This window comes from Vicugna pacos, chromosome 3 (assembly GCF_048564905.1).
Source record: "Vicugna pacos chromosome 3, VicPac4, whole genome shotgun sequence".
Classification (NCBI taxonomy): domain Eukaryota; kingdom Metazoa; phylum Chordata; class Mammalia; order Artiodactyla; family Camelidae; genus Vicugna; species Vicugna pacos.
The window spans coordinates 94741219-94766052 of record NC_132989.1 but is presented as its reverse complement, the minus strand read 5'-3'; the positions used below and the strand labels follow the sequence as shown (position 1 = coordinate 94766052).

Here is a 24834-nt window from a genome sequence, read left to right as displayed (position 1 = left end):
TGGAAAGAAGCTGGAAAGACTGAGTCTAGTGAGGCCGAAGGGCTTGCTCATCATCACACAGCTAGTTAGTGGCAGAGCGAGGACTTGGATCCCTGGCCTCCTGACTCACATTCCGGTGCGCTTTTCACTATATCAGGACACCTTGGCTCCTGAGCCCCAAGTGACAGCCCCAAACAGCTGTGTTTATCTGTCTTGCATGTCCCAGCTTGTTTTGCTAGCAGAGCAAAAACTACTTAAAAGGATCCTCAATCTTCACCTTCCCACTCCCCTCCACTTACACTCATGTACTCCCACTTGCCCCATGAATAACTTCACAGAAGGAATTGTGCAATGTCACTAAGCCTTCCTCTGGTGTCAGAGTTACTCCCTGAGAGAACATTCACTTCCTCATGATTCCAGTTTACTGTCAGCTTGGCTTTCCCTCTCTTCTCTTTGATCGGAATCTTGGTTGTTTAGGCAAGGAATTTGAGAAGCAGATGTTATACCCCTTGAACAAGCCCTTTAATTCTCCTTAGTACTGTGTCTAATGACTCTTAATCCTGTCCTTTTAACTCTGTGGCTAGCAGAATTAAGAGCGAAGTGGGACAGGAATGCTGAGCTTGATGCTGAACATTTTAATGTTGGCAAAGAATGCACGTGAAAAACAGTGAGACAGAGGGAAAACGTTAATTTGTCCTATAAAGCTAAAAAGCAAGATGAATATTAGTGTTGGCTTGCTGAGATTTTGTATTTCCCTCCAAAAGTAAATAGAGCAGTTTGGTAGAGCAAATATCGAGAGAAATGGAGCCACTGAACTGTTTTTACTACCGTCTTCTTAAATTTCACGTGTCTTTTTGATTTTCATTTCCCTTTGGAAAAATGATTCACCAGAAAAGACAAAGCTATTGCTTAAAGTATTTGATCTTTATGTTTATGAAAAAAATTAAGACCCTCCCCAGATAGGAATACTGTTAACAAAGACACACCCTGTGAACTGTTGGTTCACTCTATTACTTTACAGACTTTGGTTTAGTAGTCTGAACTCTCTAATTATCAAAGATCTAATCTGTTTGTTCATGTATAAAAAATTAGACTAAATGGCCTATAGTTTTCTCAGTTCCTAATTAATCGCTTGAGATTTGGTATACCAGGGACTGATTAGAAGAGAGATACCGGACAGTAATTTGAACATGGAAAGCTTATTATAAAGAATTACTAACTATAACAGGAGATTGGAATAATGAGGGATTGGCTAGTAAAAAGTAAAGGGAACTCAACAGAATATAGGAATAGCAGATAAAAGGAGCAGCCTTACCCTTAGCATATAGATAGAACATTTAAGAAAGAGGCCTCCAGGTTGGAGATCCAGACCCTATTTGAGAGGGCAAGGCTGTGTGGCTCACTAAATGATAAAGAAGTTGCTGTGGTGCTGTGACTGCAGAACTTGACACCTCTCTCACCAGATCACTTTGCTACAAAACTGCCTGAGGGAGGTGCTGGGGGAAGCTGTTGGGTGCTACCAGCTACTGACTACTGTGCACTTCAGAAGCCTGCGAGTGGAGAAGCTGGACCAACTGCAGGAGCTGGATTCTGGAGAAGCCATGTGTGGTGCAGGAACCTACCAAGAGGAGCACACGACCCAGGGAGGAAAACCTCTTTGTCCTGCAATGTCACTAAAGTTTATCGAGCATTACGGATAAAACTTAACATCATGACAGCTGGCATAGGAAAATATTTAAAGGGCCCCAATCCATTTTTGCAGAGCAGTCAGTGAAGGGTGTATTTGGAGCTGAGAGGCAGTAAATGGACAACTGACATGTTTGGTCAAACAAGTAATTTTATATTTTATTATTATTGGTGCCTCCTTATGGACTTAATTTAAATTTGGGACCCTGGTCAGAATTTTGCTCCTTCCTTCCCAGTGTTTCAGAAAGGATGTCATGAGGCTAGAGAGATTTTCTTTTTTAGAAAGGAAGGACCCTGGGCAGTAGCCTTGCCTTTGCTTTTCTAGGTTCCTTTTTCATGAACATCTGGTTTGGGAGTTTCAATTTTTCATTTACCTTGACATTTCAGTATTGGGTATTGTGGTGAAATTACTCACACTGTCACACGTTCTAATCTTAGAGTCCACTCAGATCTTTGTCTGAATTTTCTTTGCCACTGGAATCAGTACTCTGAATTAGTAAATTAAGAATGGCTTTTTGCAGAATAAATATTTCAAAAACTGTCAGCTAGAATTTCAGCATTTTAGAAAAAAATCAGTATAAATTGTGAGCAACAGTTTCTGGTTAGTGGTGGCTAGACATAAACACAGTTCATTGGTAAATATCTGATTTGGTTTTGATAACCAATCAGGAAGAATAAATTCCGATGAGGCCTAGCTAGGCACACATAAATTTTTAACTTTTTATATATTTTCTATTTTTAGAAAACAAAATTATAGTGAGTTAATAGCTTTTTTCCTGAAATACCCATTTATTTCTCAGCTTTGAAATTATAGACTTAGAAAGTAAATTGGACTAAATGGCCTAAAATTTTCTTAAAATTGTTTTATTATTAAAGTTGATTTTATTTTGGGATTGGCTTGTCAGGATAAATCATAAAGGAAGCTATAGTTGAAGACAGCTTTTAAAAAAAAGTTCATTTTTATTTTTGATAGAGAAATTTTATATTTTCAGCTTTAATTATTAAGTTTCAGTTGAACAATATATATATTGATTATTTTTATTGATTATATGCCATTTAAATTTATTATAAAATATTGGCTACATTCCCTGTGATGTACAACATATCCTTATATCTTATTTATTTTATACATAGTAGTTTTTACCTCTTAGCCCCCTACCCTTTTCTGTCCCTTTCCCCCATCTCTCTTCCCACTGGTAATCATTGGTTGGTTCTCTGTATCTGTGAGTCTGTGTTTGTTTTGTTATATTTATTTGTTTGTTTTATTTTTTAGATTCCACATATAAGAGATAACATACAGTATTTGTCTTTCTCTGTCTGACTTATTTCACTAAGCACAATACCCTCCTGGTCCATTCATATTGTTGCAAAGGCAATATTTTATTCTTTTTTATAGCTGAGTCATATTACATTGTGTATATATACCCCACCAGAATTCTTTATGAGTTTGTGTATTAATATGTATTTAAGATGTTTAATTATTTGCTTTCTACTTGTAGTTGTTTAGGGATTTCTTTTTTTAAGAGAATGACACCTGTGATAGCATACCGTTAAGATCGCTTTGATGTGATACTTTACTTTGCCACGTGTGAAAAATGTTACAGACTATTTTTTAGAATGGTGAATAAGATTTTTACCTGAGGAGTTTACTTCAATAGTCATTTCTAAATTTGTGACTGGAAGTCACATTTAGGAGCTATACATTATATAGTATGTAAGGTGTACCATTCTGTACATACTGTTTTACAACTTACTTTTTAATGTTTATATATTGTCACAAACAGTATATGGGTGGAATTTTTCTAAAATTTTTATCCACTTGACAAGCATTTATAGAGCACTTCTTATGTGCTGATGGTGTTTAAGTTTTGGGCATAGAACCCGACATAAATACAGCCCTGTCCTTGGAGGTTTCATTCTGGTGAGGAAAGACCAACTAAAAACAAACAAACAAAATGACAGATAGTGGCAAGTGTTATGGGGAAGTAAAGAACAGTCCCATTCTTAGAAACAGTTGCGTACCTTTTTTAGTTTGTACTTCTGAGGATTTCCTTTTGTCTCCTTAATAACATGTGACTCTGACTTATGGCCATAGCTGGGGTGGGGTCGGAATCTATCCTCAAAGCATCATATCCATAGGCTGGCCTCAAGTGTATGAAGAAGTCTCATGGTCTTGCTCCTCCTAACTGTGGTCCCCTACGCTGTCTGGTAATTGGCCATGTCTTTTACTGTTTATATGGGGCATTTGCTTATATTTTGGGAAGTGTCTTTTCCTTTTTTGCTTACTTTTTAGTGTGTTTTTGGTCATTATATTTTTTAAAAAATGGTTGTATTTTAGAAGTTCTTTATATTTATTAGATAGGAACCGTTTGCCAGATACATGTGTTGTGAATATTTTCCCCTAGTCTGTGACTTGGCTTATTCATATTCTTGAGGGGTGGGGGTGTAGCTCAGTGGTAGAGTGCATGCTTAGTGTGCACAAAGTCCTGGGTTCAGTTCCCAGTACCCCCATTAAAAAATCCAAAAAACCACTCCCCCAAACCCATTCATATTCTTAATGTTGTCTTTTAGTAAGGTTTTTGAAATAGTTGAATTATTTTTCCTCCTCTAGTCTGTTATTGTAGAAAATCACATGAATTGACTGGATGTTAAACCCAAATTGCCTTCCTGAAATAAATCTTACTTGAGTGTATTGTATTTTCCCTTTACATATTGCTGGATTTGATTTGCTAGTATTTTGTTTAGAACTTTTTGCATCTTTGTTCATAAGGGATATTGGCATGCTGTCTTCCTTTTTACAATGTTCTTGTCAGATTTTGGTATCAAGATTTTTCTGTCCTCATGAAAAGAATTGGAAATGATTCCTACCATTTTTGTGCTCTGGAGATCTTTGGATATAGTTTACTATTTTTTTCTAGCTTTTTGAAATGGATGTTTAGATCATTGATTAAAACTTTTTTGGGGGGTAATATATGCATTTAAGTGTGTAAATTTTCTTCTAACTTTGGCTTTGGCTGAATGTCACAAGTTCTAATCCATTGTGTTTTCATTATCGTCCAATTAAAAATATTTTCTAATTCTCTCTCTTTTTAATTGAAGTATAGTCCATTTACAATGTTGTGTCAATTTCTGGTATACAGTACAATGTTTCAGTCATACACATATATTCCTTTATATATTCTTTCTCATTATAGGTTACTACAAGATATTGAATATAGTTCCCTGTGCTATATAGTATGAAATTGTTGTTTATCTATTTTATATATAGTATCCAATTTCTCTTGCATTTTCTTCTTTGACCTAGGGATTATTTACAAGTATTGCTTAATTTTCAAACATTTAGTGGTTTTCAAATTATTTTTAAAAATTGCATTCTGACTTAATTCCACTAGGATTAGAGCACATATTCTATGTGGTTTTAGACTTTTGGCATTTTGGGAACTATATCTGCAGGCCAGTATATATCAATTTTTAAAGCATCCTTTGTATGCTTGAGTGTATTTTGCTGTTGTTGGTACAACATATGTAAATTAGTTGTTTATTAATTATGTTATTCAAATCTTCTATTTCCTTTCTGATCTTTTTATTTGCTTACAGTAGCAGCTACTGGAAAAGTCACATTCCCAGTATGACTGTGAATTTGCCTGTTTCTTCATTTAGTTTGGTTGTTTTTTGCTTTATGTACTTAAAGATGTATCATTAGGTGCAAGTACATCTATAATATCATCTTGGTGGATTTCACCTTTCATCATTATGAAATGTCCTTTTTATCTTCAGTAATCTTCTTTGCTTTAAAATCTACTACCCTGCCTGTTATTAGCAGATATACCAGCTTTCTTTTAGTCAGTTTTTGCGAGTTATGTTTTTACATTCTTTTACTTTAACATTATCTCTTTGTATAAAGTGTCCCTTTTAAGTGAAAGTTTATTTTTTATTCATTCTTATAAACTTTGCCTTTTAATTGGAATATTTAGTTTAATTATACTTAATGTAATTGCTGTTAAGTTTGAGCATAAGTTGACCGTCTCATTCATTGTTTTCTTTTTGTCCAGACTGATTTCCCCTTTATTGTCTTTTCTTTTGCTTTAGTTTTCAAAATATTATATAGTTTCCTCTTAGTTAGCTTGTTATTGTCTCTTACTGTTCTTTTCATGGTTACCGTAAAGATTACATCATATATTTTTATAATAGACTTAAATTTTATTAAAAATTAGTTCTTTTACTCCTTCCCAGCCAATGCAGCGACTTTGGAACATTTACTATATGTAACTACATTTATCCTCTCCCATCCTTTTGCAGTTATTTTCATGTATTTCAATTTTATATATGGGCATGTTTATGTATGTGCATTTTAATTCCCATATTATTATTGTTTTATGCAGCCAATAGTCACTGAAATTTACTTATATATTCTCGCTTTCTGTTATTCTTCATGCCATACTGTGTCTTTAGGCTTTAATTTGGGATCATTTTCTTTCTGCGTGAAGAGCTCTTTGTAGTAGTGTAGTCAGTTGTTGACAAATTTTTTAGTTTATATTTTTCTGAAGACATCTTTATTTTGCCTTGATTTTTACTGATTTTATAATTCCATCTAGGCAGTTATTTTTATTCAGAACTTTGAAGATATCATTGCATCGATCAGAATTTTTGTTGCTTCTGTGGAAAAATCATCTATTAGTTTTATTTTTACTCTTTCGAAGGAATTTTCCCCCTGCTCTAGCTGTTTTAAAGGTTTTACCTTTGTCTTTGACTTTCAGCAGTTTTACTATGATGTGCCTGGGTTTGGTTTTCTGCTACCCAATTGGGGTTTATAGTATTTACTCAATCTCTGGTTTAGTGTCTTTTATCATTTTCCCCAGTTTTGACAGTTAACTCTTAACATGTTGCATCTCTCTACTTCCATTCTGCCTACTTTCACATGTCTATCTTCATGCATCTTCCCCACATCTCTTTTTCTCAGTCTCTTCATCTTTCTAGGTTTTATCTTTCATCTCATGGACAGCATGTTTCTCACCAATGTAGTTGATACTTGTGCTCACCTGTTAGAGTTAACATGCTATCATCAAGATCGTGGACCAGCATGAATTTCTTTGGATTGTCCAGGTGATCCCAATCCCTTGGGATTAGGTTAAGACAAAGATCTGGAAAATTAACATAGCCCTGCTTCAAGCATGTAAATGTATGCTGCTGTTGATTTAAATGTGAATGTCAAGTGCTTTTGGTTTTTCTTAGTAATTACCTGACAGAGAGCAATAACCCTGTTTTTATATGCTGCCAGATAAGCCCTCTGACTTTTGCACTGTAGTCTTTAATTGGTGATTAATTATCCTTAACCTTTCATTGTCTTTCTTCATTGTATTGGCTGCCCCTAGCAGTAGCTAGCCGATTCCATAGACCTTTTTGTAACTTCTTTTCCTGTATCTCTCCAGTGCCTGAAATATTACGCCAGCTGTGCCTTCCCTTTTACCAACAAAGTTTTAGCAATGGCACTGTTGCAGTATATCAGGGACCATGTACCACCAAAGATGGGGTCCTCATTGCTAACCAGTGAGTGATTGATACCACTCCAAAATCACATTTTGGATTAGACTTCATAGGACTACTTTTGCTACCAACTCTTTCAGGTCAGGTTCCCCCAAAACGCATTTTGAATCTTCAGGATTTGCATGCAGGGAGTTTGTTGAGGCATGGTTCTGGGATCAACTCCTATGAGAGAAGGTGCAAGGGAAACAGCATTAGGAAGATGGAGAAACTGAATTGCCTCAGCTGATTCCCACAAGGGAGATCTGAAGCCAGAACAACCCTTCTGAGATATTCAGGATTGAAGCAGAGGGCTGCACCGTTTTACTGAGCATTGACCAATCATTGAATGTGGGCTACTTTGGAATGGTAACATAACCTTGAGTGAGGGCGTTCTCTGCAACTCAGGGAAATTCCTGAAGTTTCAGTTGTAAGCCATCAGCAGGCCAAATCCTGGAAGCTGGGGGAATGAGTATTTCAGTCCTGAAAGGGTTGATGTGGATGGTACACCACAGCGTTCACTGCAGCCACAGTGGGAAGATCACTTTTAGTGGAGTGGTGAGGGTGGGAAGGATACCATAGTGCTAGAAAGATAAGAGAGAAGATGAAAACTTGTTCAGATAGCTTAGCTGTGAAGGGGAGGAGAGAGGATAGTCAGAAATTCCTGAGGAGACTAGAAGGGATGGGTCTCAGAATATAGGTAGTAGACATGCCTTGGATAGGAATAGGTTTACTTTCACCACTGTAATCAAAGAGAACAAGCAAGAGAGGAGTTCAGATACAGTTACGTTTATAATAGTGATGGGAGGAAGTTGAGGCAGTTTTTATATGTTTCTTCTGGAAAAGGACAGGAATAATTAATAGCTGAAAGAGGGAGTTGTTTGTGTTGAAGATTGAAGGTGCGTAGAGAGGATTTTAATAGATTGCTCTGGAGAGTGAGAGGAGAGCTTAGCGGGACATCCACTGGTGTTGAGGGCCCATTGGAGGTTGATGTTTCTGGTTTTGTAGAATTGTCAATTTGTGCAGTTGTATGACTTTTTTTTCTGACAACACGTAATGTAGTGAAAGTATAAACATGTTCAGTTTCTTACCAGACTATTTTCTTTTCTTTCTTCTTCTTCTTCTTCTTTTTTTTTTTTTTTTTTTTTTTTTTTTTGCATAGCCATCAGATCAAGTCATTACAGTATAGTAACACAGGAGACATGATTCTTGTTGTATCTGGAAGCTCTCAGGCCAAAGTGATTGACAGAGACGGTTTTGAAGTAATGGAATGTATAAAGGGAGACCAGTATATTGTGGATATGGCCAACACCAAGGTAAGTAGTAAACAGAATATTTTAGTGAATTTAATTAATTTGGTACACATTTATTAATAACTTGTTTGTGCTGCCACAATTCACCCCAAAAGTTAGTGTCTTGCTTTAAGTAATTTATTATTTATCACAATTCTGTGCATCGACCTGGAAGTTCTTCTGCTTCATAGTGTCAGTTAAGGCTCTAGGATAGTTGTAAGGTCAAAATGATTTCACTTGGATGGTTTACAGTTGGTACTTTACCCGTCTGCATCTCTTTCTCTCTTCCTCTTCCCCTGCCACTCTCTCTCTCTCTCACATTCTCTACTCCAGCCCTCATTTCTCCTACATGTCTAGTTTGGACTTTCTCACAATGTGGTGGACTTAGTGTGGTTTGACTCCTTGATGACTGGGTTGCATTTCCATGAAGGATGAACATGGGAACATTTAATATATACTAATTTTAAAATATAATCATTCCACTAAAAATCTTTACGTAAAAAAACTGATGAGACTCTCTTTCCTTCTTGTTCTAAAGCCTAGTACATAATAGGTTTGTGGTGGACTGTATTTCCAAAGATGGCTGCATTCGTATCTCCCACTCCACATGATATTTTACAATGTGATCTTGCCATTCCTCCGTCAAATGGTGGAGTCTGTCTCCTCTCTCCCCAAATTTTGTCTGATCCTGTGATGCTATGTAAGGCTTGATGCCAGACCTTAATAAATCTGAAGTTTTAGCCAAGAAAATTTCAAGAAGAAGGGAATCTGGTTGGTTCCATATCTGGCTATTTCTGCAGTTTCAGGCTTATATATAGTACATATAGTAAGATTATTAGTAAAGTAAGACAAGGGTATATAAATAAATCCATGTAGAAAAATAGGAAATTAAAATATTGAATTAATTACCAATATGCAAAAAATAACTATATATTGTAACTATGTATTATAACTCCCTCGACCCTGTCTAGTATTATCTCTATTTTGATTTCAAAATCATGGTTCATATTTACTCTCTCCATTTCCCAGAAGCAAATGTAATTAACTGACCATTTGTGTAGGAAATACTACTTTTAACTTAATTGTAGTCTTTGGCTTGAGTGATGAGCTTTAGAAATGTAAGAATTATTACTTGAAAGAACCAGATTTCATGGGACACTTTTTTCTTAACTTTTAAACCTCTTTTCTGATTTCAAGAGTAATTAGTAACTTGTGGCTCCACTGGAAAATTCAATACACTAAAGTAAACTATTAAATATATCTAATCTATTATGATAAAATATTATATACTTCAAATATAAAGAGGACTTTCTAATTACACTGTTAAATTGTTATATTGTTAAATTTGTATCTCTAATCTTTATATCACTGTGTTTTTTTAATTTTTGAAGTTTTTATTGAAATTTCATTAAATCTACAGATAATTTTCGAAAGAACTGTCATTTTTACAATATTAGGTCTTCTAATCCTTAAACATAGGATATCACCCCATTTATTTCAGTCCTTAATTTCTCTCGATAGTTTTTCCCACTGATTCCTGAAAAATCTTGTGTATAAATTTTTATGAACTTTATGGACTCTGTTGGAGTTTTTTTTTCATCTTTTTGTAAAACAGCTTTATTGTGGTAACTGCGCATATTTCAGATGTACAATATGATGAATTTGATAGATGTATACACATATGAAACCACCACCACAATCAAGATACCTAACATTTCCATCACTCCCCAAGAGGTGCAAATTTCAAATTCCCGATTTATCTCTTCCCACCCCTTTTACCCCCCAGTAACCATAAATTTGTTCTCTATGGCCATGAGTCTGTCTCTGCTCTGTAAACAGGTTCATTTGTGTCTTTTTTTTTAGATTCCATATATGAGCTTTATCATATGGTATTTTTCTTTCTCTTTCTGGCTTACTTCACTTAGAATGATTAGTTCCAGTTCCATCCATGTTACTGTAAATGGAATTATTTTATTCTTTTTTATGGCTTAGGAGTATTCCATTGTGTATATATACCACAACTTCTTTATCCAGTCATCCATCAATGGACATTTAGGTTGTTTCCATGTCTTGGCTATTGTAAATAGTGCTGCTATGAACAGTAGGGTCCATGTATCTTTTTGAAATATATTTTTCTCTGGATGTATGCCCAGTAGTGGGATTGCTGGATCATATGGTAAGTTTATTTTTAGTTTTTTAAGGAACCTCTGTCCTGTCCTTCATAGTGACTGTACCAATTTACATTCCTACCAATGGTGTAGGAGGATTCCTTTTTCTCCATACTCTCTCCAGCATTTATTGTTTGTGGACTTTTTTATGATGGCTATATCTGAGGTGATATCTCATTATAGTTTTGATCTGCATTTCTCTAATGATTAGCGATGCTGAGCATCTTTTCATGTTCCTGTTGGCCATCTAGATATTTTCTTTGGAGAGATGTCTATTTAGGTCTTCTGCCCACTTTTTGATTGGGTTATTTTTTTTTCTCTCTTTTTTTTGGTTTTAAGCTGTATGAGCTGTTTGTATATTTTGGAAATTAGTCACTTGTTGGTCACATCACTTGCAGATGTTTTCTCCCATTCTGTAGGTTGTCTTTTCATTTTGTTGATGGTATCCTTAGCTGTGCAAAAGCTTTTAAGTTTAATTAGGACTCATTTGTTATTTTTTTATTTGTTTACTTGGAGATGGTTCAAAAAAAGTATTGCTGTCATTTATGGCAGAGTGTTCTGCCTATCTTTTCCTCTAGGAGTTTTATAGTATCTGGTCTTACATTTAGGCCTTTAATCCACTTTGAGTTTATTTTTGTATATGGTGTTAGAAAATGTTCTTATTTCAGTCTTCTATGGGTAGCTGTCCAGGTTTCCCATCACCATTTATTGAAGACACTGTCTTTTCTCCATTATATATTCTTGCCTCCTTTGTTGTGGATTAATTTACCAAAAATGTGTGGCTTTATTTTTGGACTTTGCCATTGATCTATATGTCTGTTTTTGTGCTAGTACTGTATTATTTTGATTACTGTAGCTTTGTAGTATAGTCTGAAGTAAGGGAGCATGATTCCTTCAGCTCAGTTCTCCTTTTTCAAGATTATTTTGACTATTAGGGGTCTTTTGTGTTTCCATACACATTTTAACATTTTTTTTTGTTGTTGTTACAGCTTTGTGAAAAATGTCATTGGCAATTTGATATGGTTTACATTGAATCTGTATATTGCCTGTTAGTATGGCCATTTTCACAATATTGATTCTTCCAATCCAAGAACATGATGTATCTTTCCATTTGTTTATGTAGTCATCTACTTCTTTCATCGGTGTCATACAGTTTTAGGAGTACAGGTCCTTTGCCTCCTTGGGTATGTTTATTCCTAGGTATTTTATTATTTTTGCTGTGATGGTAAATGATATTGTTTCCTTAATTTCTTTTTCTGCTATTTTGTTGTTAGTGTATAGAAATGCAGCTGATTTCTGCATACAGCTGCAACTTTAGCAAATTCATTGATGAGCTCTAGTAGTTTTCTGGTAGTGTCTTTAGTATTTTCTATGTATAATATATGCCATCCACAAACAGTGACAGTTTTACTTCTTCTTTTCCAATTTGGATTCCTTTTATTTCTTTTTCTTCTCTAATTGCTATGGCTAGGACTTCCAAATCTATGTTGAATATGTGGCGAGAGTGGGCATCTTGGTCTTGTTTCTGATCTTAGAGGAAATGCTTTCAGCTTTTCATTGTTAAGTATGATGTTAGCTGTGGGCTTTTCATATATGGCCTTTATTATGTTGAGGTATGTTCCCTCTCTGCCCACTCCCTGGAGTGTTTTTATCATAGGTGGATGTTGAATTTTATCAAAAGCTTTTCCTGCATCTGTTGGTGAAAATGGTCATATGGTTTTTATTTTTCGATTTGTTAATGTGGAGTATCACATTGATTGATTTGCAGATATTGAAAAATCCTTGCATCCCTAGGATAAATCTCACTTGATTGTGGTATATGATCCTTTTAATGCATTGTTGGAGTCAGTTTGCTAGATTTTGTTGAGGATTTTTGCATCTATATTCATAAGTGATATTGGCCTGTAATTTTCTTTTTTTTTGTGTGGTATCTTTGTCTGGTTTTGGGATCAGGGTGATGATAGTCTTATGGAATGAGTTTGGAAGTGTTCCTTCCTCTGCAATTGTTTGGAATAGTTTCAGAAGGATAGGTATTAACTCTTCTCTAAATGTTTGGTAGAATTCGCCTGTGAAGCCATCTGGTCCTGGACTTTCGTTTTTTGGGAGTTTTTAAATTACTGGTTCAATTTCAGTACTGGTAATTGGTCTATTCATATTTTCTATTTCTTCAATCTTGGCAAATTTTACCTTTCTAAGAAATGATCCATTTCTTCTAGGTTGTTCTTTTTGTTGGTGTATAGTTGCTCCTAGTAGCCTCTTATGATCCCTTGTATTTCTGTGGTGTCAGTTGTAAAGTCTCCTTTTCATTTTTGATTTTATTAATTTGGGCCATCTCCCTTTTTTCTTGATGAGTCTGACTAAAGGTTTATCAATTGTGTTTATCTTTTCAAGGAACCAGCTTTTAGTTTCATTGATGTTTTCTATTGTTTTTTTAGTCTCTATTTCATTTATTTCTGCTCTAATCATTATGATTTCTTTCCTTCTACTAACTTGGGGTTTTGTTTGTTCTTCCTTCTCCAATTGCTTTAGGTATAAGGTTAGGTTGTTTATTTGGGAGTTTTCTTGTTTCCTGAGGTAAGCTTGTCTCGCTATAAACTTCCATCTTAGACCTGCTTTTGCTGCATCTCAGAGGTTTTGTATCATTGTTTTCGCTTTCATTTGTCTCAAAGTAGTTTTTTTTTTTCTGTGATTTCTTCAGTGAGCCATTGGTTGTTTAGTAGCATATTATTTAGCCTCCATGTGTTTGTGGTTTTTGCAATTTTTCTCTTGTAGTTGATGTCTAATCTCATTGTGTTGTGGTTGGAAAACATGCTTGATATGATTTTAGTTTTCTTAAATTTACCAAGGCTTGCTTTGTGGGCCAGCATGTGATCAATTCTGGAGAATGCTCCATGTGCATTTGAGAAAAATGTGTATTCTGCTGCTTTTAGATGGAATGCTCTATAAATATAAATTAAATTTATCTGGTCTAATGTGTCATTTAAAGCCTGTATTTCCCTATTGATTTTCCATCTGGATAATCTGTCCATTGATGTAAGTGGGATATTAAGGTCCCCCATAATTATTGTGTTATTGTCGATTTCTCCTTTTATGTCTGTTAATAATTGCCTTGTATATTGAGGTGCTCCTATGTTGGGTGCATATATATTTCAATTGTTACATCTTCTTGAATTGATCCCTTGAGCAATCCCTTGATTGTCCCTTTTTTTGTCTCTTGTAACAGTCTTTATTTTAAAATCTATTTTGTCTAATGTAAGTATTGCTACGTCAGCTTTCTTTTGGTTTCCATTTGCATGGAATATCTTTTTTCCATTCCTTCACTTTCAGTCTGTATGTGTCTCTAGCTCTGAAGTGGGTCTCTTGTAGACAGCATAAGTATGGGTCTTATTTTTGTATCCATTCGGCCAGTATGTGTCTTTTGGTTGGAACAGTTAATTGATTTACATTTAAGGTAATTATTGATATGTGTATTATTATTGCCATTTGTTAATTGTTTTGATTTAGTTTTTTAGATCTTTTTTTCTCTTTCTTCTTTTTGTTCTCTTTCTTCTTTTTGTTCTCTTGTGGTTTGGTGACTATAGAGTTATATTGGTTTGTGGTTACCATGAGGTTTTGGTATAGAAACGTATATATCATGATTGTTATAAGTTGCTGATCGCTTAATTTCAGATGCATTGCAGATACTCTGCATTCTTGCCCTCCACTAACAGTTACTTTTCTTGTTTCTAGTTGTGGCTTTTTCTTTTTTACCTAGAGAAGTTCCTTTAACATTTGTTGTAAAACTGGTTTAATGATGCTGAATTCTTTTAGCTTTTGTTTATCTGTGAAGCTTTTGATTGCTCCATCAAATCTGAATGAGAGCCTTGCTGGGTAGAGTGTTCTTGGTTGTAGATTTTCCCTTTCATCATTTTAAATATATTGTGCCACTCCCTTCTGGCCTTTAGAGTTTCTGCTGAGAAGTCAGATGATAACCTTATGGGAGTTCCCTTGTATGTTATTTGTTGCTTTTCTCTTAACTGATTTTAATATTTTCTCCTTATCTTTAATTTTTGTCAGTTTTATTAGTATGTGCCTCGGTGTGTTCCTCTTTGGGTTAATCCTGTGTGGAATTCTCTATTCTTACTGGACTTGGGTGACTGTTTCCTTTGCCAGATTAGGGAAGTTTTCAGCTATCATCACTTCAGATATTTTCTCAGGTCTTTTCTCTTTCTGGGACCGATGTAATGAGAATATTAGTATGCTTCATGTTGTCCCAGAGATTTCTTAAACCATCCTCATTTCTTTTCATTCTTTTTTTTTTTTTCCTTTTCTATGGTAGTGACAGCTCTATCTTCTAGCTCACTGATCTGTTCTTCTGCCTCATTTAATCTATTCTTGGTTCCTTCTAGTGTATTGTATTTCAGTAATTGTATTCTTCAACTCTGTTTGAGTAGTCTTTATATTTTCTAACTCTGCTAAAACTTTGTGCATCTATTCTCCTCCTGAGTTCTCTGATGATCTTCACAATCATTACTCTAAAATCTTTCTCATGTAGATTGCCTAGCTCCTCATCACTTTTTTCTTCTTCTGGGATTTTATCTTTTGCCATTGCTTGGAACATATTCCTCTGCTGCCTCATACTGTCTAAATTTCTATTTGTATTTTTATGTAGGTTAGTTACATTTCTCAATCTTGCAGAAATGACCCTTTGTATGAGACTTCCTACGCATCCCAGCAGTGCACTCTTCGTGGTCACCCAAGGGCCAGGGTCCAGCTGGGCATAGGGTAGAGTCCAGCCTGTGTTTGCAGATTCCTTCCACAGGCTTTGGGATTGTTGTTTTCTTACTTCTGGTATCTTCCCCGAGTGGGTGAGGCTGGATTAGACGCTTGTGAAGGTTTCCTGATGGGAGGAGTCAGTGCCTGCCCACTGCAGGGTGGAGCTTGGTCCTGGCCCTCTGGTGTGCAGGGCTGTGTCTAGGGGTGTGTTCAGAGGCATCTGTGGTGAGTTCAGGAAGTCTACTAATGGGTAGGGCTGCATTCTCACCTAGTATATTTGGCCTGAAGCTTCCTAGCACATAAGCCTACAGGCTGTTGGATGGGGCTAGGGCTTGGTGCTAATGACACAAGCAAAATATCAGCCTCCAGGAAAGCTCATGTAGATGAATACTCCCAGAATGTCTGCCACCAGCTTTTATGTCCCTGGGGTGAGCCACATCTACTCCCCACTTCCCCAGGAGACCTTCCAAAACCAGCAGGGAAATCTGGCACAGGTTTCTATGAAATCTCTGCTTCTGCCCTTGGTCCCAGTGTACACGAGATTCTTTTGCGCTTCCCAAGAGAGTGAACTCTCTGTTTACCCCAGTCCCGTGTTGCTCACGCAATTAGGCACCACTGGCCTTCAAAACTCTGGGGGCTCCTCCTTCTGATGCTAGCCCCCCAGGCGGGGAGCCTGATGTGGGGCTCAGTACTCTTACTCCTGTGGGAGGGCCTCTGTGACTTACTTATTCTTCTGCTTGTTGGTTGCCCACCTGCAGCGTATGGGGACTGATTATATTGCAAGCACACCCCTCCTCCTGTCCTGCTGTGGTTCCCCCTTCATGTTTCCTATTGAAGATCTTTTTTGCTAGGTTCCAGTCTTTTTTTTTTCAGTGGCGGTTTAGCAGTCACTTGTGGTTTTGTTGTAGTCATGAGAGGAGCCAAGCTTGTGGTCCTGTTACTCTGCCATCTTGACTAGGAATCAACTGTCATCGGATTTTTTTTAATTGATTGAAAGATTCTTTAAATTCTATAGTGCTTTACGATTTTCAAAAGTTTCACACACATGATTTCATTTAATTCCATAATAACCCTTTAAAAAAAATCTCCTACCTCTATATTGCCCCTCCTCCCTTCAGTCTCCCCACTGGTAACCACTAATTTGTTCTTTATATCTATGAGTCTGTTCTTTTTTGTTTTATTCACTAGTTTGTTGTATTTTTTAGATTCCACATATAAGTGATATCATACAGTATTTGTTTTTCTTTGTCTTATTTCACTTAGCATAGTGCCCTCCAAGTCCATCCATGTTGCTGCAGATGACAAAATTTCATTATTTTTTGTGACTGAGTTGTCTTCCATTGTGTGTTTGTGTGTGTGTGTGTGTGTATGTGTCTGTGTGTGTCTTCTTTATTCATCTATTTCTTCTATATGTTGGCAATTATAAATAATGCTGCTGTGAACATTGGGGTGCATGTATCTTTTTGAGTTAGTGTTTTTAGTTTTTCCTAATATATGCCCAGGGGTGGAATTGCTGGGTCATATGGTAGTTCTATTTTTAGTTTTTGAGAAATCTCCATATTATAGTGGCTGAACCAATTTGCATTCCCACCAATAGTGTAGGAGAGTTTCCTTTTCTTCACGTCCTTGCCAACATTGATTATTTGTGTTCTTTTCGATGACAGCCATTCTGATGGTTGCGGGTGATAATCTCATTGTGGTTTTGATTTGCCTTTCCCTGGTGATTAGTGATGTTGAGCATCTTTTCATGTGCCTGTTGGCTATCTAAATTTCCTATTCAGAAAAGTAACCATTCAGATCCTTTGCCCAGTTTTGAATCAAGTTGTTTGTTTTTTGATGTCTAGTTGTGTGTGTGTATTTTTTTTAATGTTTACTTATAGTGGTACAGAACTTCCTTTTCTGTATGTACTGCAATACGATGCATTATAGGGACAATATTTATACTTACATCTTTAAAAAATATAGCTTATTGGGTTTCTAAAAGTAATTCCTGTTGACTATAAAAATTGAGAAAAGAAAAAAGAAAACAAATACTCATAATTATACTACCAAAATATAATCACTATTAAGATTTCAGTTTCTGTGTCTTTTTTTCTTTAAGCATCTGAAAAACATATTTTCTGATCACACTAGAACTTTTATATCAAGTGTTGCTTGGAGCCATATTTTACATATTTTGTTGTCTTGGGGTTGGGTGCCAGTGTCTCAGGGGCTACATTGGGGTGCAGTGAGAGACCTTAAGGTGGGAGTGAGGAGTAGGTGGCCTTCTCCTTCAGCCAGAGAAGTTCCAGTTTTGCTATTTTTATCTGTTCAGTTCTCTGTAAGATATCCTTTCAAAATCAGTTTCTGCTATTTAAAATATGAAGATCACTTATCTGGAGTTCATGGGATTTACTGGTTATATTATTTGGGAAAATAGGACATTATTTCTTCAAGTTTAAGTGATTAGGAAAGTAGGACAAGGATAAGCAGGAATCAACCCTTAAACTATTTAAAAGCATGCTTTAAAAACTGTAGTTACATTGTCATCTAAAACTCATTTATTCTAAACCAGAATTTTGGTATGATACTTCCAGTTAGAGTGTTTTTCTCTATTGCTTTAAACTCTTAGACACTTGCTTTCAACCCTTTTCTTTTCAATATTAAAACAATTCTGTGCCACTTAGTTCATAATTAGTTGGCTAAAATGAAAGAGGATAGGCTCGGGATCTCAGAATGCTTGGACATTTTAGTAGGCGATTTCTCCATAAGTGTACTTTAATATGGAAATTAGAAGTTTTATAAGGAATTCTGGAAAAAAAGATATTGTCAAATGCTTTATTTATATTTGAACAGAACATGTAGTTATTCTGATACCCAGCCACTCCAAAAATTTGCCGTATTATTTGGAGATTAAATATTTTAGTCATGCCCTTTTAATGGTAAATACTGTTCCTAAGGAGTAAAATACTGTAAACTGTGAATTCTAGGTATATATTTATTTTTTTAAAGCAGTTGTAACTGATGGTTTTAACTGCAAATATAAACTCTAAAAAGTTCAGTGATTCAAAATACATTATGTTTCTTTCCGATTTCTGAATATTTCCAGAGCCTTTTATCTAATAGAAACTCTCTAACACTGGTTTCTATCCTTTTGATAAATCACCATTATTTTGGGGGTACTTTCTTACATTCTGGCACAACAGAATGTTCCTGACTTATCTTATACTTTTCCTGTTCTGATGTTACCCGTTTCTCTAGTGTTCCATGGCTCTTTTGAATAGGGAATTCTTTTACAAATCAAGGTCTGGGCACTGGATATGTTCATTGCTGCTGAGATGTTATTGCTTCTAGACTATTTCAGAAGACATAGCTGGGGCTGTGGGGATAAACCAACCAACCAAAAAACAAAACATGTGAAAAAATGAGGAGTTCACACTGATATATACAATCCTAATCCAACTTCCCTTTCCTCACTCAGATTTCTGTTTCACTTCTCCAACAGTGAGAAACTTGGCTTTCAGCATTACCACTATATTTACTCATTTGTTCAATGCTATGGAAAGTAATTTCAGAATAGCTACACACATAGTTCTTATAGGCAGAATTGGGAGATGGCTCCCAAGATTCTTTGCACTACCGCCCAAATCCCCTGCCCCCTGCCTTGAGAGTGGAATGTGAACCATGAATATGATAAGACATTTCTGTGATTAGGTTATATTGTCTGGCACAGTTGATTTTAAGAAAGGAAGATTATCCTCAGTGGATCCTGCCTAATCAGGTGAATCCTTAAAAGGGATTGGGGTCTTCCTGGCAAAAGAGATTTCAAAGTGTGGGAGGGATTTGACTCCAGGGAATTCTCTGTCCCTGGCTTTGAAGATGGAAGCAGAACTTGAGTGATGAAGTTGGATATATGCTATAGCTAAGGAGATTTCCGAGCAGCATGTTTGAAAGCAGTGCCTGGTTTCTTCTTGCTACTTATAGTAGAAAATGAAAGAAAAAAGGTAAATTGAGAGAAGTGTTGTTAAAAAGGAGCTAGTACTAGATGATTTAGCTGATTTTGAGCCTATCCAGTTGGCGATGTGTAAGTGAAGAAATTGCTCCTGAAAGTGTGGTATAGAGAAAAAGCCCAGGTGTGGCTGGGTAACCTTTTGCTAAAATCTCAGAAGGATTAAAAGGTCAGAATATTCAGTTACACTAAAGACTCTTTGAAGAAACGAAGCATGTGCCTCACAGACTTTTTCAATCAAACCAGGTAACCTCTAGGAAGCTTAAGAATGTTATTTCTTGGCCATTTCAGCAAGAGCTATGGATAAAAAAGGGATTGCTTTACAAGGTTTTTGGGCATGGCTTTGTCTAGTTCAGATTGAACAAGAGAAAGATTCTCATTTGCTGGCTTTGAAGGTGGAGGAATCCATGTGGCAAGGAAGGCATGCAGCTTCTTGATGCTGAGGGTAGCCCCCAGTTGACAGACACAGTGAAATAGTTGTCTTAGTCCAGCAACCACAGGAGCTTGGGTTCTGCCAGCAACCTGAGTGAACTTGGAAAAGAATGCTTCCCCAGAGCCTCCAGAAAGGAATGTAGCCCTACCAACATTCTGATTTTATTCTATGAGGCCCTGAGCAGAAAACCCACTCACATTGTGACCACACTTCTGACCTCTCAAACTGCTAGGTAATAGACTGGAAGTGTTTTAAGCCCCTGAGTTTGTGGTAATTTGTTACACAGCAATAGAAAACTAATACCATTCTGCAAAAACCAAACATACGTAATAATGAAAGTCCCTGAGGAGGTGGTGGTGATAGAGATCAAACGTAAGAGCAGGAATGAGCTTTGAGTGGAAGGAGGGAATGTATTTTTACGCTGGGAATGGAGGAATAAGAATGGGCTCATACGCAATATGTTTATAGGTGGTGGGCCTTACATGAGAAGTTCAAGTTGTCACCATCTGGTCACAAGGTCATTTCCTAGTTTTGTGTTGGGAGATGTTGGGATGAGGCCTTATGTAGGATAGGAAAGATTTAGAATAGCTATTGATGATGTGAGAGAAAAATTACTAGAAAAATCATGGGAGCATTAAGGGCTACCAGATCTTAATTTGTACAGACATTCTGCATATTTGTATGATATTCTTGAGTCTATTCGGGAGCCTGAGTTATTTGAATGGAACACAATGATGGGGAAGAGGGAGTTATTCCGGAATAAACGTTGTTCTGGACACTTTTTATGTTTATGGGCACTCAGGTTTATGCTGAGAGATTGCTTGAAGTTTAGGATGTTGAAAGAAAGTTCACAATTTCAGGAAAGGAACCATTTGTGGTAACGGCAGAGTTAGCAGTAGTTGGGGCTGCTGAAATATCTTGGAAGAGGTCATTGGAGTTGAGTAGATCAAAGAAGAATGAATCTATCTCTTTGATGTCTTCAAATGGATTTTAGAATGCTTAGGAATTAGAAAGATTTGGACTTCAGAGTCCTTGATTCATAGAAGGAAATGACTAAGAATGTGATGGATTAGAGCAGGGGTCAGCAAACTGTGGCCTGTGGTCCAAATCCAGCCTACACCCTGTTTTTTGTAAGTAAAAGTTTTACTGGAACACAGCTGTGTATGCATATGTTTACTATTGTCTATGACTGCTTTTGTGTTTATTGTGGTAGAGTGTGAGTAGTTGCTGCAAAGACCATGTGGCCCACAAAACCTAAAGTAGTTACTATCTAGTCCCTTAGAGAAAAAGTTTGCCAGCTCCCCAAATCAGGCTATTGAATATTTTCTCCAACAAAATAATTTCAGGAAGTTTGGTGATTCCTGAAAGCCTACGAGTGAACTCTGGCCAAGAAGAACTTTTGGATTAAAACTCACAGTATGTTCCCTGATGCATTTCACTTCTCATAGGAGTTGCCTCTGTTAGCTAGCTCACCAGGCCAAGGACTTTGATTTTGTGGGTCACACAGCCTCACCTCATTCAGTGACTACATATGGCACTGCAGTAGAGCAGCTGTTTTACAGCTTTTGTCATGAGGCTGCCACAAACGTATGGCTAATAGGTATGGATCAGCACCTCTGTGCGTGTGCATGTGCGTTAGAGGAAGCAGATGTTAGTCATGGTTTGATAATATCCTCTCTTTATGCACAGTTTAGCATATTATGAGAAACAAATAGATGCTTAATTCTTTCTACTAGGCTCTTTCCAGTTAATTCTGCTAAATAGGGAAAGGGATTCCACCTCCCCCCCCCAAGGAGTGCCTATGTTTAGATAAAGAAGAAAGAAAACCTGGTTTATTTGATGAAAAAGTATTTTAGTCACTGACTGTCCTTTAATAGGTGTCACTTTAAAACTTTTTCCACTAGTGTTAGCCATGGTACTGAATCTGTTTAGATTCATGTAAGAATCCTTAGTTGAACTTCATTTTTGTTATGACTAATTTTGGTCACTGTTTTAACACAGGGTACTTAACGTTCCCATTGCCTTTGTCATGCTCCTGTCTTTACAAACAAGAAACAACATTCATAGTCTTTCAGATTTCTTCAGTTTAACCTACTATTTATCTTTATATTCTGTATACTCTACAACTAAGGTGACCACATTTTATCTTAATGTCCTCTGTAATAGGGATCATCTTCTTTTGGTCTTCTTAGAAACATCCTTTATATTTTGAGATGCTATTTCAACTCTAATCAAGAAAGATCTGTAAAAGACTTGTTTTCTGGAGCCTGCCTTCAAGACCTTCATGGGCTGGGTCAGTTTTGGGATTGCTATTAGGACAAAGCACAGGGAGTCCCGTTCTAAGGACTGGACTGAGCAGCACCCTCTGTGCTGAGAATGGGTGAATCCTTGAGTCTGGGAGTGGGAGAGGAGGGTGGGAGCTGACTGGGAGATAAGCAGATTAAGGGACCACAGATGACAGCGGAGGTGGAGGTGGGGCTGAGTTAAGCAGAGGGAGAAATGAGAGTAGGGAGTAGTGTGCAAGATTGAGGAATCCAAGGCAGTTTAGGATCTAAGTCTCTGAAGGCAGGGCATGTCTTGGCGTTATTGAGTTCCTTTTGTTGAAAATCATGAGCTGTTTTTCTGAGCCAGAGGCAGATGTATTTAATGGGGTGAAACTAGATCAGATACCTATTTACTGCTTGGCATTAGAAATTCTTTTCTTCTTAAATAAGCAAAGAGTAACATTTCCATTTTGGAAAGAGTTTAATGGGATCCCTGGCAATCCTATGGATTTTAATCTATGAATCAGTCAGTTTAATTACAATCTCTTTGTGCCTTAGGTGCACAGAACTAAGGGGAACCTAACTCACCTCTCTGTTCATGGCACCCTGTTACTGTGCCATCCACATCTCATGGTCTGTCCTCAGTTCTCATAAATTTGTAACCCTCAGCAGTATTTGACACAGTTGTTTATTCTCTCCTTGAAACACCTTCTTCCTTCTTTCTCTTTCACTGCATATCTGACCTATTGGCAAAACATCTTTGAACACAAAGTTTTATGAATAAATCTGCTAGTAACATTAATGTGTAGTTAATTTTGAAATTGGGAAGTATGAATCCTCCCACTTTGTTGTTTCTTTACATGATTATTTTTGAATTAGTATTTCTTGAAATAATAAAATAATAAGTTTTAATAATAAAATGATATTCTTGAAATGATAAAATCTTAACATTTTTTGTAATTCTTTGAATTTCCATATGAATTATATGAGCAGTTTTGAAATTTTTGTACCAGTTCTTTTAAAGCAGGTCTACTGGTGACAAATTCTCTTAGTTTCCTTTCATCTGAGAATGTCTTTATTTCGCCTTTAGTTCCAAAGTACATTCTATATACATTTAACTTGGCAATATTTTTCTCTAAGTACTTTAAAAATGTTTTCCACTGTCTTCTGGCTTCCATTAATTTAGTGTTTTGTTTTTAGTTCATTTTGTTTGACATTCACTGAGGTTCTTAAGTCTGTGAATTTACATTATTCACCACATTTGGGAAATTTTTAGCAATTATTTAATCAAATACATTTCTGTACCTCTCTCTTTCCTCCCGAGTCTTATATAACATGAATACTAAATCTTTTTTTAAAATTTTTTTTAACATTTTTTATTGATTTATAATCATTTTACAATGTTGTGTCAAATTCCAGTGTTCAGCACAATTTTTCAGTCATTCATGGACATATACACACTCATTGTCACATTTTTTTCTCTGTGATTTATCATAACATTTTGTGTATATTTCCCTGTGCTATACAGTGTAATCTTGTTTATCTATTCTACAATTTTGAAATCCCAGTCTATTCCTTCCCACCCTCTACCCCCCTGGTAACCACAAGTCTGGAATACTAAATCTTTTGATATTATCTCATAGGTGTTTGTGATTCTACTCATTTTTCCCTTATTCTTTTTTCTTCCTGTTGTTTAGATTGAATTATTTCTTTTGGTCTGTCTTCAGGTTCACTGACTCTTTCCTCCAACATATCCATTCTTTTATTGGGCCCCTCCAGTGAATTTTTAATTTTTATTATTCTATTTTTCAATACAATGTTTCTTCTTTTCTCACATATTCTTACAGATGTGTTGTAGAAAAAAAACATTGTTGACATATTTCAAAGAAGTGGGTTTTTTTCCCTCATCCTCTTGTTTTTGCCTTAATTATTTGTAAATACTTTCTGTGTTTCTTAATACTTTTCCACTGACTTTTTCCATTGTCTCTCTTGTTTTGGTTTTTCTTTTTATTTCTTTTTTAATGAGAGGCTATCATTTCCCCTTCTCTTTCCTTCCTTATTAAGCATCTGTTATATGTAAGCACTGTGCTAATTCGTGGGCAGGAGGGATTACACAGTGAATTAAAATTAAAATAAACAAAAGGAAATAAAGCATATTATGAAATAAAACTGGGATAAAATATTATCAGTTTGTAATTAAAATAGTGTGCATTGGGGAGGACTAAAAAGTTTTATTTTTAAGCATAAAATATCAGCCTCTGGTTGTTTATTTTTACATTCTTAAAAGATATTTTTCTTTTATTTGTTTATTTTTTAAGGGTCACACAGCAATGCTTCATACTGGCTCATGGCATCCCAAAATAAAGGGAGAATTTATGACTTGCTCAAATGACGCGTGAGTATTGTTGATAATTCATCTTATACATTTCTATGTCTATATTTTCTTTAACATTTGTATTGTGCCATCTTGCCAGTAAAGTAGGAGTTAGAATGTTAGGAATCCTAATGTTTATATATTCTTGTTCTTAACTTTACTCTGACTTTAACTGACAGTATAAGGTTTACTTATGGAAACTATAAAAATGAGAGTTGGTATAAATTCCACTAGAGTTTGTTAGGGAGCACAATGGATCAAACTGATGCTATTAAATGGACCCAAATGACTTCAACGTTGTGACCAATAATTTGTTACTTTTTATAGTAAAGGCTGATTTCCATCTAAATCTAGTAGCTTATATACGTTTGATGC

General features: G+C 36.0%; 1 protein-coding gene across 1 annotated transcript in view; it reads left to right on the top strand.

Moving 5' to 3' along the window:
* WDR70 (WD repeat domain 70) overlaps positions 1-24834 on the top strand; it is a 234542-nt gene that overhangs the window by 66868 nt on the left and 142840 nt on the right. The window contains exons 8-9 of the mRNA XM_006207669.4: positions 8348-8501; positions 24404-24480. Of these exons, the coding sequence (XP_006207731.1) occupies positions 8348-8501; positions 24404-24480 (231 nt within the window). The remainder of the gene's footprint in view (positions 1-8347; positions 8502-24403; positions 24481-24834) is intronic.